Consider the following 16,270-nt stretch of genomic DNA (forward strand, 5'->3'; position numbering starts at 1 on the left):
CACACACAACGCCTCTGGCTGAAAACATGCTCGCCACCTGTCTGATAGTGTATGTCGCAGCAGAGGTTACACAAGGTAGACAAGACGGAAACTATTTTCATCTTTTCATCAGAAATGGAACTTTTATTGTCTGCTGCTCGCTGAGGAATTAGGGTTGAGGCTGAGCAACAGCAGCAGCAGCAGCAGGAATTTGGCTTCAATTTCCTTTTCAACTCATTTCTATCTGAACGTATTTTAATGAACTTGGCAAGTCTTTAACTCCCTCATGTTAAGACTCAGCCACTTTGCTTGTGCTAATGCTCTTATTGGATTGTACAGTGTAGTTCCTGCTGATTACTGAGCAGCAGGCTGAGGCTCCACAGCGCTGAGTCATGCTCTGTGTGTGCAAAGCTGAAAAAGACAAAAAAAAAACCTCACCGCTCTGATCATCTACATTCATCCACTCCACCCTAATTCACACTAAATGTATGATTTACATCATTATAATTATCCAGAAAGAATAAAAGCCCAAGATTGGACAGGTATAAATTAATTATTTTCAAAAAATAAGAAGAAAAAAAGAGAAACAAGCTGCACATCCAACGCTAGCTTACCATTAATTTAACGGCTTCTGATTTATTGTAATGGTTAAATGAAAAAATAAAATTCCTTGGTCCGTGTTTTAAGACGGGTCAGGTGGGTTGCGCATATGTCTGCGGCCCCAGGACCTGGCAAGGTCCAAGCGGGGGTTCGCCGTAAACCACCTTCGCCCCGCACCACCGGCGGAGGAAATTTCAGATTGATTGGCTGCATCTTTTTTTCCTTCTTCTTTACATTGTCTTTCCTTCATCTTGCATCAGTGTATTTCCTTTTGTTTTTCTGAGGAGAATCCTGCTTTGCATGCTACATTAGTAGCTACATTCACTGTCATGATGCCTAATAAACACTCCGTGGCCGTAACCACTGTGTGTGTCCTTGAACAACTCCAGAGTATCTCTGAGCTATTAGGTAGTTAGATGTTTTACTGTGTGTCTCTTAATCAATCTCATCTCAGAGGGAACAGCTGCAAAGGGATTTAAAGCAAAAGTCAGAAAATAACACAAGTTTGCACATTATTATTTTAATCACCTGGAAACTTCCCTCAGTGTTTCCTGGGAACTAAACGGCATTAAGCTGTAAATCACTGGGATGTTTTTAAGACAGGCATATGCAATTACCTGAATATTTTCCTGTCAGAGTAGGAAACCCTGACATCCATTTGTGAGTTACTTTTTCACTTAGCTTCTACATTTCCCGTTTTTCCTTGAGCAGGTGCTTAATAATTGAAACAAATTATGACTTTCCCAAATTCACCGACAACTCAGAAAGGTTGTCACATGGGCATAATATTAAGGAACGGCTTATCTTTTGAATAAATGATATGTTAAATATGAGTTTAAGTTCCAGTAAACTCTTAGTTATTACTCTAGAAAATACAAGAGCTAAAGTATACGTGAAGATTATTTTGCAAAGTATTACATTTATGTATTTTTAAAAAAACAATTCATTGTAAATGTAATTTTTTTTTTAGGTTTTAGACAAATTTGACATGTTGTACTTTTATGACAGGACATAGATATGACATAAGACACAAATTGGGGCAAAGACGCAGCAGGACACTGAGCTGAGAGGACAAACCTTTACAAACACCTGCTCGTTCAGTAAAATATGCCACTTTGTAGTGGGAGTCCAACAGAATTATGCATCTAAATCTTTTCTTTACTATAAAACCTTCTAGTATGAGAACATAAAGCAAATGCATATTTAAATAGCTGTAGTGAGAGGAAGTAAGAGGTTGAAAATGAGTTCATTGAAATATAACAAATGAATCTCAAAACAGTATTTTCTGTGATGGCTTCATTGCTGATATGAAAGCCTGCTGTGCATAGTGTGAATACATCAGTTATTGATCATTCAGGTGTAGGTATGTATGAGAGGAATTAAAATGGAACAAAGGGAAACACAGCGGGCTTTGTGTGAAAGACAAACAATGCAACACATGCTGTTTTTCACTGGTAATAACTAAGGTAAGAGTGTTAATTTAGTGGAAAACAGTCATTATTTCCAGGAAATTGCTGCCAGCAGGCATTTGTCGTTTTGTACAAAAGGGAAAACATAAGCAATGGTCCTTGAATCATTTGACGATAAATGTTTACATTATAAACTAATCTATAAGTATTTCAGATCACACAATGGCAATGTGGTTATTAATAAAAAAAAAAACCCAACTTACTATAAGGACATCCGTATGTCTCCAGCCTGAGTCCGATCCGTCCGTTGGGATTCCAGCCCAGAGGGATGAGGCGGAGGAAGCGAGCGATCACCGGCTGCTGCAGCTTGTACTGAACCACACTGTCTGCATTAGTGTTCCCTGGAAAAGACTGAAAACACACAGAGATCTCATTTACAAAAACACATATGCACAGAGCAACATCCTTATGTTAGGATGCTCGCCTTTGCTCGTTAGTGATGATGGTTGAGTTTGCTGACGGCTGACAGACCACAATTATGTCCCAGTTTAAAAGCGAGCATCCTTTGAAGGCTACGGTCTGCAGCCCATGTCACAATAAGATGGTCTGGTCTGTAGAATAAAATAAAAATGTTTTAAACTGGGCCACACGGTTGGTGTAGTGGTTAGCGCTGTTGCCTTGGCAGCAAGAAGACCTAGAGTTTGTGACCTGGTCAGAAAAAGGGCCTGTCAGCTGGGCGTGGCACCAGCGGCCCCGCGACCCTCATATGGAGAATAAAACGGTAGATGATGTCTTAAACTTTCAAGCTTTTCCTTAATGTTAGCTATTCTTCTGAGCTGAAGGCTGGTACTTCTCTTTTAAAGTAAACCTGCCCTTGAGACCTTTACTCTTCATCAATAAAAGGATGCATTTGAGGGAGGACCAGAAAAGGGACAGCCGAGTTACATAGCTGTGATGCAATCAGCCTGAAGGATGTAGTCCCCGGATAAGGACATAGCTCATAGTCACACAGTGGTGTTTTTTATTTAGATTGCTCCATTCATTTACTCCAAACTGAAAAAAATAAAAGTCTGAAGGTTACAAACATCGTCCACATCTATTTCTATCTCTTCTGATCATTAATAACTCAATCGTTTCCTGAAAGTGGCAAATGCAACTCTCACTGCGGAACAAAAGCAGTTTCAAGTCAATGAGAGACAGAAAATTGCAGCAAATGTTGCTGTAATGCTGTAATTATAAGCTTAATTGGTACCAGGGTGTTTTACTATGATGAGGATGCCAGATTTGTTGTGTGGGTAACATCAGATCGGAATCACACTGTCTGGCAGCAGCTATGACTGGATGGGACCCAAATGCTTGAGGAAACAAGGACAGCCAGGAGACCACGGAGGAGGCTCCAGAGAAACACACCCACAACATACAGTACACGGGCCTGTGGCTCCAGGATTGGAATCTTCTGCCTCCAAAAGTCTCACTATTAAAACACTTTCTGCATACTTTCAATACCAAAAATACACTCAAGCACATTGATACAATGTAAAGGAACAATTTGATATAAAATTTGTCAGACAACACCAATCATCATTGAGATTTTTATTGGTCAAACATGAGTATTAACATAGTTAACTTAAGCACTGGCCCGAGTTAAAGAAGTCGCACAGAATGCTTTTGGTTTCATTGTGAACCGAGCGTTTTAAATCAATGTAGGTAATATTGTGTGTTGTTTCTTTCCCCTGAATATCCTGGATATATTCTCTGTTGTTTGTTATCACTGCTAAGGTAATGTTTGGTGTCTGGATAGATTATGATGACATTTTCTGGGGATGTAGGTATGGTTAAAGGAGGAGATGATACGATTTTGGTGGTGGTTTTAGAAAAAACAGTCGTTATCTTTGCAAGATAGGAGAGTTTTTGACATTTACGTTCATAGCTTAGCGGCCTCAGTGGATGTTTGTTCTCCTTGAGTGCTTCCTCTAGATCAGAGGTCCACAACCATGCACAGAAAGACTGAATAAAAAAATATATTTCATTGATCGCCAGAGTCTGAACGATCTTTTAAAACGTCTTTGGAAAGGAAAAAAGGCCCAAGCAGGAGCCAGAAGAAGAGCCTTCGACTTCCAAGAAAAAAAAACTCCATTTAATGGACAATATCAAGATTCCTATTTAAAATACGGGTTTATCGCAACAGGTGATTCTCACGGACCAAGCCTTCTCTGCATAATATGTGGCAACAGGCTAGCAAATATATAGATATGAAGCCTCATGAAACAAGCTCAGGGCTCCCACTAATTCAGCGGAAAACAGACTTTGTCTTTAGGTGTTTCTGTACAGTTTGTGGAAATATTCTTTTACAGGAAACTGGACCGCTGCACTACAGATCACATGCAGATTTCAGTGATCTCCTCTGTGGAAGTTCAACAAAACAAACCTGGCTTCGCTCTCCTAACACATCGTCAACCTTGTCTCCCACATGGAGAACAACCTTAATTCATTCAGCTACAAAAGGTCCTTGTCAGGAAGACGTAAACATAGGTCGATGTAAGCGACTGTTGCATTAAGGAAGGTTGTTTTGACGACACTCCCATATGGTCGAGTACAAGAGAAGTGTTTATGTGGATATGTGCTTGTGTGACCGTTTCTACAAATGACCAAAGAAGAAGAAGAACAAAGACGCTCTGAACTGAGGAGAAAGGCCTTTAACAGCAAATGGCACTAAGGAGTGGACAGAATGTCATTCACCTTTTTATAGAGATATGGGAATTCTCCATCAGCAGTCACAGAGAGCAGAGTGAAAACAACTGTCAATGGGAAATACAGAAATGTAGAGAATAATAAAGAGAGGAAGACAAATAAAAGGAAAGGGCAAAGAGTATGAGACATGACAACGTACTGTAGAGGCGCAGGAAAATCACAGTGAGAAAAATGAGAGGGGGAAAATAAAGCCAGGGATTGATTTATTTCCAAGAAACTAAAAATAAAGACGGAAAAAAACAGAAGAGGAAATGAGGAAAAGTCATCCCTGTTCTTCAGCCCTGCAAACAGAGGCTCAGCAGGTGATATGCTGCGGTTGATCCACCAGCTCTGGTACTAACCCGCTCCTCTGACAGCCTCAGTAATCCTAATCCGGACAGACTAATACAAACAATTTCACAAACACTTTGGAAAGTAACTGGAAAGCGTGCACGGTTTACGTGCAGAGCGTCACATGGACATGTTTTTTAAGCTGCTCTCTACTCTCTCACAGACAATCCTCAGTGCTGAGATTAGCTGGATTCTCCCAGAACGGGGAAGCTGCCACAGCTTGGGGTCTAATCAGAGGCTTCTCACAGCAGGACTGGAAGAAAATTAGGCTTCTGCAGGAATACATGCATGTTCAGACAAATGGACGGCAGGCTAAATACTGCACCTCCTCTTGTGCTAGTCCTTTTGGTTTTCAACTCAGAATCATGCATAATGCATCCTCTAAGCCAGCTTAAGAATAAGTTGTTTTCTTTTCTAAATGGACACAGTTTGTGTACCAAAATCAGTGAATTTTAGCTTTGTATTATGAGATTCATTTGGATTTATCTCGGTTTATGGTTCTCAAACTGTGGTACGTGTACCACCAGTGGTACGCGAGCTTCCTCTGGTGGTACTTGGAGGAAAATGAGAAATATTGTTCTACTGAGAGGAAAGAGTTAGAAAAACAACTGTAAATAGTTTCCATTTTCTGGCCTGTTTTTGCACATTGAGACATTTTAAACATAAATGTTTAATACTTAAGTGTTCAACTACAGTGGGTTTTGGTTTTTCTTCATTTTAAATAATATTAATACACTATTTTAACATGCAGTAAATTGTAAATAACAGCCATATATCGAAAAATAATTCTGAAAGAATGAGCAAAAGCTCATGGGACTTTCTTTGGCCCTTTATGGTTAAAATAAGCCAAACGCGTACAGACAGCAAAGAGCACAACAAGACAAAGAAACAAAAAACAAACATGAAGCGGACAAGTCTATTCCTGCATCTCTCCTTCATCATCACAACAGCTGCTGAATTATTTGTGTGCTCAGTCGAGCTCCTGCAAGGGTTCAGTGTTTATGAATGAAGCGGTAAACTGGCGCTGATTGACTTTATCCATAAAACATACAGACAGCCACACACTCTGGCACTGCTCGACGCTACATCACCAAAATGAGAAGCACAAAACAATGTGTGCTGATGCTTATTGATCCCTGAGGGGATATAAAGACCAAACAAGGACGGAGAATAAGTGTAACTTGTCTGTTGTTGCGGCGATAATTAGCCGCCTTAAATCATGGACTCACCCCGGTACTGTCCTCCTGTCTGTACTGTTTCCAGTTGTGTCCCGTGTCACTGAACATCAGCAGGTACGACGACAGCCAATCAGAGCTGCCGTAGCGACCTTGAGTAGCGACGGCGGTGATCCTGGTGCGCTCACCGAGGTCGACCTCCAACCACTGATACCTGTCTGAGGTGAGGGGCGACCAACCTCCAGCTCCTGCACAGAGACAGAGAGGATTGTTGTTACTTTTTCAAACATTCGGGGATGAAATGAAATAACCTTTTGCCTGACCTTTCACCCTCGCTCAAATCTGCTTTGTTATGAAACTGAAATGAAATAAGAATACATTTCCTGAATGTATCTCATTTACTCTCCTTTTTTTTACGATATATATATTTTTTTCTATTATATTTTTCTTGATATTTACTGGAAGTACTGTGTGTTAGTAAGTATGTGTCGCAGGTTTTTGTAACCTCTCGACAGTCTTCTTTTCTGGCATAAACACCGACCTCATCAGGACCAACAGGCTGATCCTGATGAGGTCAGAACCTCATTTCTGAGGAACCGCTTCAGTTTAGGGCTAAGATTACAAAGGCGGTTGGGTTTAGGCTTTGATTTTTCCATCTAAATAACTAGAAGTCAGTACAGAGTCAGAGTTGAAAGCACAAACCTGTGTGTGTGTGTGTGTGTGTGTGCTCAGTGGGATGCCAGTCAGCAGTCTCCGCTCTCATAATTTGTCCATCTGGTGTTTGAGCTCTGTGTTGTCATTTTGGCCTGACAAAGCATTTTCCTACACACACACACACACACGCAAACACGCAGGTTTGAGCAACTGTTCTTCTTCGTCTCTGTATTGACCTCTGTTCATTTTTGTATTTTGCAAACACTTGTCTGAATATCACCGTAATGATATCACACACCAGGATGAGGAGAGAAAAGGCAACAGATATTTTGTCGGTTGCAGTTTTCAAGTTCCCCCCCACACTCTGTGTGCGCTCTCACTTATACCCCCATTCTCACTGGGCAAAAAAAAGCCCGGCTAAATCCTGAATTTGAACAGGTTTTTGATGTTTCATCGGCGTTTACTCCCATCTGGCACAAATGATGCAGGTTTTTATCAGCCAGTTCTGATTAATCTGACTCTGACTAAAACTTTGACTAATCACTGGCAGTGGGAATGTTAATCAGCAAGCTCATTTTATAGTGACACGTTACACATTCATATTTGCTTGAACGAGGAGTGTGAGGCAAAGGGTATTTTGTTGGTTGCAAACATGCCACTAAATCACACTCACTGGTCCTTTAACAACACTGTTGGAGCCTTTGTGTGAATGAAAATTGACTAATGGCTTGAATTTGCCAATTGTTGGTAACTATAAAGGCACCAAACCTTCACTAATGTCTTGGTAGGCCAAGGAAAAAAAGCTCTGCAGTGAAATAAATAAATCAGTGTCGCTCTGGTGGCTGGTGGAACATGATCTTTCAAGAGCTAAAGGCCAAAGCTAATAAGAACTTGACTAACAGACGTGTCCAGTGACAGGCAAACAGAAAAGAGCAGGAGCTCTGACATTTAGCCGTGGAGATTAGCCTGTAGAGGAAAAAGAGAACGAGATCTGAGGGAAACGATCGGGAGATTGAGAGGCGTTACAAAGATACAGTGTGTCCAGCCTGTCAGTGTAACTGAAGCTAATATAACTGAGGTGAAGTGATGGCTGACGCCCTCAATGCTTTTTGTCACGGCTGTCACTTTGAATCACAGAGATCTCGTTGTTTTTCTCCCCAGTGTTTGTTGCACCACCAGAACAAACCACCCACTGAGAAGAGTGCAGGTTAATGGAGGTCAAGAGTGTGACATCGTCACGTTAAATGGCCGAAAGTGGGATGAAATTATTATTTCAGCCTAACAAATAAGAGGACAATGAGGACGTCTGTGTAGGAACGTATAGCTAATATGGGTTTATTAGCAGACATTGAATATGTTCTACCCACAGCTCCCGGTACAGGCTTTAGTCATCTTAAGGGGAATGTGTTTATAAAGGTTTTCTAAATCATCTCTTTCTATGGGAACCTGACTACACACCACACACTTACTGATGACAATGTTCTTTCTGACATGATTGGTAAAGGGAGGGGCACACAGAGGAGTCCTCCATGTGGTGCATTCTGCAGTCTCACCATAAGAGGTCATTCATTCTTACTTCTGTCCCCTTGAAGTATATGAACAAAGAACAAAGAAGAACACGTTAACACAGCTAATGTTTAATACTGAAACGTATTGAAGATTTACATTAATAAGTAAACATGAGACAAGAGGGTCACATGACAAGTCAGACCATACGTACAATAGGCATCCTGTATAGAACAGGAAGCTTGAGGGTCTGTCTTGGATATGGTTAGTTAGGAAAATAGATGTCTCTTGTTTGACTAAATGGTGATATTGTCCAAGGTAAAGATCATGGGACAGTATGGTATATCTGGACCCGACTTGTTTTTCAAGTCGTTGCATTATGGAAACAGGAGAAAGGCGGGGGTCGAAACATGTGATGCCTGCAAGTAGGAAGGCTGGAGAATCTATATAATGTTAGTTTTGCTTTTCTGAGGCAGAATTGTTTGGAGATTCGGCAAGAACATATTCTCCCGAGCTGCTGCAGCGGCTTGGTTCTGACGCCTGACTTGTAACTAGATAAAATCCCTTTGTTCGGTACAAGTCCTGTGTCAGTGGGGTCTTTTCCTGCATCATCAACTCATCACCTATCACTCAGAAGAAGAAGGAAGCCTGACAAAAACGACACCTTCTCTCTGGATCTTCCTCCCCAAATACATCCGTGACTGTACTGAAGTATGAACCTTTAAAACCCACCTCTTCAGAACTGCCTCTTAATTATTGTCTGTTTTAATGTGGCCCATTAGTATGCAGTGTATGTTTAGTGTTTTTATAGCTTGTCTCACATTATCATTATTATTATGATTAGTAGTATTATTATTATCAATAATATTAATAAGGGGGCCACACGGTGGGTTGGTTGGTTAGCACTCTTGTCTATGCAGCAAGAAGACCCGGGTTTCCTCTGGGTGCTCCGGCTTCCTCCCATAGTGCAAAAACATGCAATATGGGGATTAGGTAAATTGACCATAGGTGTGAATGTGAGAGTGAATGGTTGTTTGTCTCTTGGTGAACTGTCCCCCGCCTATCGCCCTATGTCAGCTGAGACTGGCACAGCACCCCTGCGACCCTCTGGTGGAGGATAAAGCAGTAGATAACGGATGAATGGATTATTCTAAGGGCCATAATAAGAGTTACCAGTCAGTTATTGATATGGTTGCATCCCTGCAGACTGGTGAGTCTTTCCTCATTAAAGTGATCAAAAAAAAGTTCAATCCCTCCATGTTTTGACTGTAAAATAACGAGGCGCAGCGGACGAAGCCTGACCACTTCACCAATGAGTAGAAAAGAGATTGATAACCAAGCAAATTACTGTTTCAACGTCAACAGTGCATTGATAGTTTGTGAGGCAGCTGGAGAGAGACAGACACGGTTGGATGTGAGGTAAAAGGGAGCAGACAGGTGGAAAGGAAAAGACCACAAAAGCCAGAAAAATAAATTGAAAGAAACGCAGCACAGCGAGCGAGAAGCAGCTTACACGGAGAGAAAGGCCTTTGTAAAGACATGTAACAGGCAGCCTGCTGAAAGTGCTGGGCAAAGAATGAGCGCTGGTCATTTGCATGAGAATACAAAGTCTGGAGGGTCATTTCAGCAGCCTGATAAAATGTCAGTTGAACAGAGCATCCCACAGGAAGCTAATGGTGACTTGCTTCTGTGACAGCAGCAGCAGCAGAATACGACACGGGAAATCTTTCCATTCCTTCAAAATCTAACTGCTTTCTTTGACCTGGTTTGTTAAATCGATTTGATGTTAGTTTTAGTACCTGTTTTATTTCTTATTCTGAGTGGAACGGTTAGCTTCGGTACTTATTTTCTTGCGCTTCCATTAGGAATAGTACCAGAGTAAAATGGTACGGTCCGGTACGGTACGAGTGGAGTCAAACCATGATGGAAACAGGGCATAGCTAACTGGTGAGTTATCTGGGAAACATGTGCATAGTGAAAAAGATTTCTATTTTTAAGCGACATGTACATACCTGCGTTTTGAGTTGCCATTTTTCTTGTTGTTGTAGTTTAAGAAATTTTTTTGAACGCTGTTAATTTATAACAATAAACTTCACTGGGAACTTGTGGCCAGGATAAAACAGTTAAATTGCATGGGTGTAAAAAGTCAAATATCGGTTATCTGAAATTAACTTTCAAACCTTTTGTAGATAATGACTGAATCCAAACTTCCACTCTTGATTAACAAGCCATTATTTCACACCACATTACGGGCTCCAACTTACTTGAATTCCACCTTCAAACCTCAGTCTTTGGGGACAAATGCCTAATGTGGCGCAATAATTCTTTGCAAGTCCATTCCAGCGTAATTGCAGCTGCATCTGCGATAACTGTCAGCGTCGCCCGGCGAACAAAGAAAATGTTTAAACATGGACACAGCCATTAACATTTTTGCAAGAAGGCAGAGCTGACTAAATTAGTTCTTGCCAATGGAAATGGAAATCGGACAGCAGACAGAGTGAGACTAATGACTGCAACAGAGGACAAACTGTACAGTACAGGACAGCGAGGGGGACGGGGACAAATCGGACGTGGAGAAAAGAGCATGAGAGATTTAGCTGAGAATCAGAAAAGGATAAAAACTAATTAGGTTAAGTGGAACTGATGAATAAGAGACACGAGTGAGGAGACTGAAATAGTCCAGGTTTCTGACTATCACGGCTTTTCATCTCCTTCTGCTGACAACAATTCACAATGTCTTATTTTCACAACTTATTTATTCTCCACGAATGTTTCCTTTTCATTTTTAAAAACTTTGATAATTTGTGACTTTTCCCACAGCGAGAGGGAGGCGTCGCCCGGCGTGTAACAGTTGGATTGACATCAGTCTGGCAGCTCCGCCGTGACAGCCGCCCTCCTTCTTTACAGTCACTCGAGACGCAGAAGTATACATTTACATTTAGAAAAGCATCATTTGACAGCCCATTAAAAAGTTCCCTTCTAATTGTTATGTGTTATATTATTTTTGTCTGTGTACAGCTTCTTAAATCTACCTTCCTTGTACTAATGTATGATGGTACATAATGTAATGTGTGTAACACCTGGATGATTCTCAGTGGACATAAACCACAACAACCGCTGAACATGTGTAATGTGATACACTGTGGGAGCGTCTGATTAAATCCCTTGTAAAGGTGCTGTGTGGGTGGTTTTCTCAGACTCTGATAAACTCGGTGGGTTAATGAATTGAAAGCAAAGTTGCTCCTCAGAGAGAGAGAGAGAGAGAGAGAGACCTGGAGGAGGCAGAGTGATGGAGGCAGCGGCGGCGGCAGCAGGTGGTGGAAATTAGACGGAGACTTTCATTTATCCATTGATTTTCTCAGCAAGTGGCTGGGATCGCTCTCCCTGCAATTCCGCTGTGCCAATGTTCCTACGGAAACGTGACGCACACCTCTTTCCTAATCTACGCACGACATATCAGACTAGGAGAATATGTGAACACTCTTAAACCACTCTGTGTGTGTGTGTCTGCTGTCTAATATTGTTCTGAAATAATCTAAATCTACTGCTTCTTTATATTATATTTCCATCTATTTACTGTATAATATGAAAATATTCAAGGTTCAGTTTGCATTATGTCTCTGACATCATTTCACATCGTCTCATCCTCCTTCAATTAATGGAAGAGCAGAAAATGTCAGCTGCATCTCAGCTGTGTGCTTTTAGTGAAGAAAACATTAGCTCGCTGCTTCCTCACCTACTGTGTTAAGGTGACCTCTGACCCTATTATTTCTAATTACTGACAATAGGTAAATCTAATGACTCTACACTTTAGACTGTACAACATTTATCGTCACCACTAATATACTGAATGTCACCCTGAAGCAGTGATCACACGTCTTTAATTGATGTATGTAATATTTTGGACGGGTGGGAAATATGAACTTCAGACTATGGCATCGTACTGCACAGAATCTGACAGACCATAAATCCGGATTTTGCGGACAAACAACAAAGCCAGCGGTGGACGGAGACTTTTGTACAGTGCTGTATCATCCAGGAAATGAGCAATAATGACATGAATAACAAGATTTCAAAATAAAAGTGTTCGCTTTGCTATGGATTGAGCAACTTCAAATGAATGAGAAAAAAACACCCCACAGATTTAAATATAAGATGAAATATTCAACTGTAAAACACTATATAAGCGTATAATTCAATGCTTTATTGATCTAATAATGTATTCAATTTAATTAATTTTATATTAGGTCAAATATCATCACTCTGACTTGTGAGATAAGTTCATTGAAGCACTGGCAAAATATTAATGCACATTGTCAAGTTTTTTTTTAGGGGCAAATTACACAAACACAAAAGAAATTTAATATTTAAGAAGCCAAAAAAGGCCAAAAAATGTGTGCCAAATTAAATTTAAGTATGAACTTTAAACTGATTTAAACTGAAGAGACTGTGTCTTGCTATATATAAATGATTGCAAAAAGCACAGTATTGTGACATGTGTTGTGTTATTAGTCAATGGTGTGTTACAAAAAGGCCCAGGGTGAGAAGACAGACAAAAGAGTCAACAGTTAACCCGAGGGCTGCATCGTTCTGCGGACTCAACTTCATTTCCACGCGCTGGTGAAAATCACTCCCGCATCATTCTCCTCCCAGCTGAGTCTGGCCTTAGATAAAGTCAGTGAAAAAAGCAGGAATCTCCACAACAAAGCCTGATCTTCATTTTGTCAAAGCCTCACATCTGAATCCAGCACAAGACTCCGTACTGAGCTTTCATGCTGGACGGAAAAAGAGAAGTAAATTTACCCTCGATACGAAGAGCAGGACAAAAATATATAGAAGCCTGTTTTTTTTTTCTCTCTCTGTGAAATGACTTTGATTCTCTTTATATTCTTGTCTACGTCGAGTTACCCGTCATTCTTTGAGAAGCAGATGAATATGTTCCTCTTCCTCGCTGACATCCAGTCAGTCAGTCAGTCAGTCTCTGCTTCCTCTTTCTGCTTCTCCCTCTCTAGGGGGCGCTACAGACACTTTTCGACCTGCACAACGATGTGGCCCCACTGTGGCGGCAGTCAATTTCAAGTTTCCAATTAACAATGAGCAATGGGGACCTGACAGGGACTCAAACCGGCAACCCTTGAATGGAAAAAAAGAAAAATCCGGCTCACCTTCTCTCCTGTTGAGCTTGGCGAAGCCCGGGGCGTGGCTGCTGGACAGCTGCGAGGAGCTCCGGAAGGACGATGGCGGCAGATTGGACACCAGTGCGCGGTCACATGCGTCTGTCAGCCAATCACAAAGAAGAAAAAGAGAACATTAGAACTTCGAAGCAGTATTTTTGGGGGGGCGGTTGCTGTTACTACAACGTTTGTGATACGTTGGCTGATATAAGTGTTAGAGGATAAAGTGATTAGTAAGATGTCGTTATTAAAGGACAAAGACATGAAACCGAGGGTTGATATTTAATGCTAAGACATGTTTATATTCAGACATGGCCTCACTCATTTGGAGTGAGAGAAGCAAATTTAAGAGATTTTGAAAAGTGCACATTTTCCGACAGAAGCTGCACAGAGTTTCAGTTTGATTCAGTAAAAGCAGCTGCAGGTTTGACGTCACTAAAGTGAAAAATAAGTATTCAAGTGTGGCTGAATGATTTGGGGGAAAATATGTCACTGTAGTTTAATTTTGCACTGATTGTTTAATTATTATTTTGTTTAACTTCTGTGTAATAAACAAAAACAAAAATGTTTGGACAAAAAATGGACTTTATGAACTTTATGAACATAGAATACGACACGGGATAGAATATGAATATTAATTCAAATTATATGAACACAAGTTTGCATAAATTGAATTTTAATAATAACAACGTTTTGTCAACATCCCTAGAATATTATTTAATTGCAGCCTCTTTAAATCAATTGTTCTTAGCCCTACATTTGACTTTACAATTCAGTACCTTGGTGGACATTGATCACTCCACAACAGCAGGGTGGAACAGAAATATCCTGATATAGACGGGTCAAAATAAATCATGAACATAACCGAATAGAAGCGTCCATTCAAACTCCAGAGAGCAGAGAAACAAAAAAACCTCACACACTGAGCTCAGCAGGAGGACAAATTATTCTCCGTCTTTCAGCCTCAGTGAGAAACTACTGAGGTGTTAAAAAAAGAAAAAAAAACCTGCAGGACAAGAGCTCACTGATGTTGTGAGATAAAAGTGTAATATCTCTAAATTATCACAGGACTTCACCAGAGAAAAGTTTCAGAGTGGGATTTTTTTACGGCCTTGTGACAGCGAAGGCGGCACTTTTCCTTTAAAGTGATATAAACGACAGACGAAACCCTGTTTGTGAGTCGCAATTGTGCGAGGAGAAGTTCAACGCGGCCCTGGTGTGAACAGGACGCTCAGTAAATGAATGAACCAACAGTGTAATAACGTCCACTTTGATGAATGGATGGCGTAACTCTGGCGCTGATGGATGAATGAGCGTTGTAATCGTGTCACGTGGTGGTGATGAACGACTCGACGGATCAGAGGGAACCTTCATGTGTGAACACACTCTCATCGTTTACGGACAAACGACTGCAATTACAACACAATATCACACATAATGCGCTAATTAACAGTAACTGAGTGTGTTTTTAATTGGCCTCTTCTTCATATTCTGCCATAAATATGCACACGTGATGGAAATCATTAGCACGGCGCGATAAATCCCAAAATAGTCAAGATCGCAATGTGGAAAAAAATAGAGAGATGAAATGAAAACAGCATTTTGATTCAATTCAGCAGTGCTGCAGGAATTTACTGGCCTCAGAATTCTTGCTCTTCATGATTAGATTCTCTTTATTTATTTATTTATTTACATGAATATGACCGTTTGGATGCAAAAATAATCAGTCGAACCAATTATGAATACCACTGGAACAGAAACGTCATACTTTGTAGTTGTTTGTTGATTTTTTTCATTCAACTGTGAAATTACAATAGATAATAGAATAGAGTAGATGATACATGTGAGACACTCTGTGCTATGAACAGTGTAATTGTGTCTCGCACAGAAACACAAACTTCTTTTCATAGACATAATGCATTCCCAAGCCCCTTAACCTAACCTTAACCATCACAACTAAGTGCCTTAGCCATTTAGCCCTTACCCTAAAACCAGGTCTTAACCCTGAAAAAGCCCCTTAAAAATCTAGATGAAATGTAAACGTTTGTACGTTTTTTGGATCTCATAAAGATAAATACTGTACAAGCACACACACTTTCATGAACACCAGCCAAATAAATATTCATACTTGAAGCTGTGAAGCCAAATTAACGCCGCCTACATTTGAAGCCTCTCTGTTAATGGATGTTGTTCTAATCTACATCATTCAGACAAGAGCCAATTACTGTGATTCACACTGACGCCCAGCTCTGACAACAGGGCTGGAGCTTCGATTACTATGATTACTAATTTATTTTAACCATAAAATGTCCTGTGTTTTAGCCATTTTTTCCAGAATAACTTATAACTAATATCTGGCAGTTATTTACAATGTTAAAATAGTGCATTAACAATTTAAAATGAAGAAAAACAAAACATTTTATTTAGAAAAACGTATACATACATACATATGTGTATATACATATATATACAGTATCTATACACACACATATATACATACATGTATATACTTATAGTTATTTAAGGGTAATTGAGTTTAATATTAGTTAAGAACCATTTGTTTTTGCAGCAGGTATCACTTCCACATCCTTTACAATACGACTTCAATGCTTTTATAATTAGGACCATAAGTGGGTTTAAGCCTCAAGCACATTTCATTTCACTGGTCTAACAAGCAGACAATGATCAGAGT

General features: G+C 40.3%; 1 protein-coding gene across 1 annotated transcript in view; it reads right to left on the reverse strand.

Moving 5' to 3' along the window:
- LOC122765052 (contactin-associated protein-like 4) overlaps nucleotides 1-16,270 on the reverse strand; it is a 58,028-nt gene that overhangs the window by 20,992 nt on the left and 20,766 nt on the right. Inside the window, exons 2-4 of the mRNA XM_044019117.1 lie at nucleotides 13,570-13,680; nucleotides 6,299-6,492; nucleotides 2,252-2,399 (exon numbers count right to left, since the gene is read on the reverse strand). Coding sequence (XP_043875052.1) covers nucleotides 2,252-2,399; nucleotides 6,299-6,492; nucleotides 13,570-13,680 — 453 coding nt within the window. The remainder of the gene's footprint in view (nucleotides 1-2,251; nucleotides 2,400-6,298; nucleotides 6,493-13,569; nucleotides 13,681-16,270) is intronic.

Source organism: Solea senegalensis, linkage group LG2, assembly GCF_019176455.1.
Source record: "Solea senegalensis isolate Sse05_10M linkage group LG2, IFAPA_SoseM_1, whole genome shotgun sequence".
Lineage (NCBI taxonomy): Eukaryota > Metazoa > Chordata > Actinopteri > Pleuronectiformes > Soleidae > Solea > Solea senegalensis.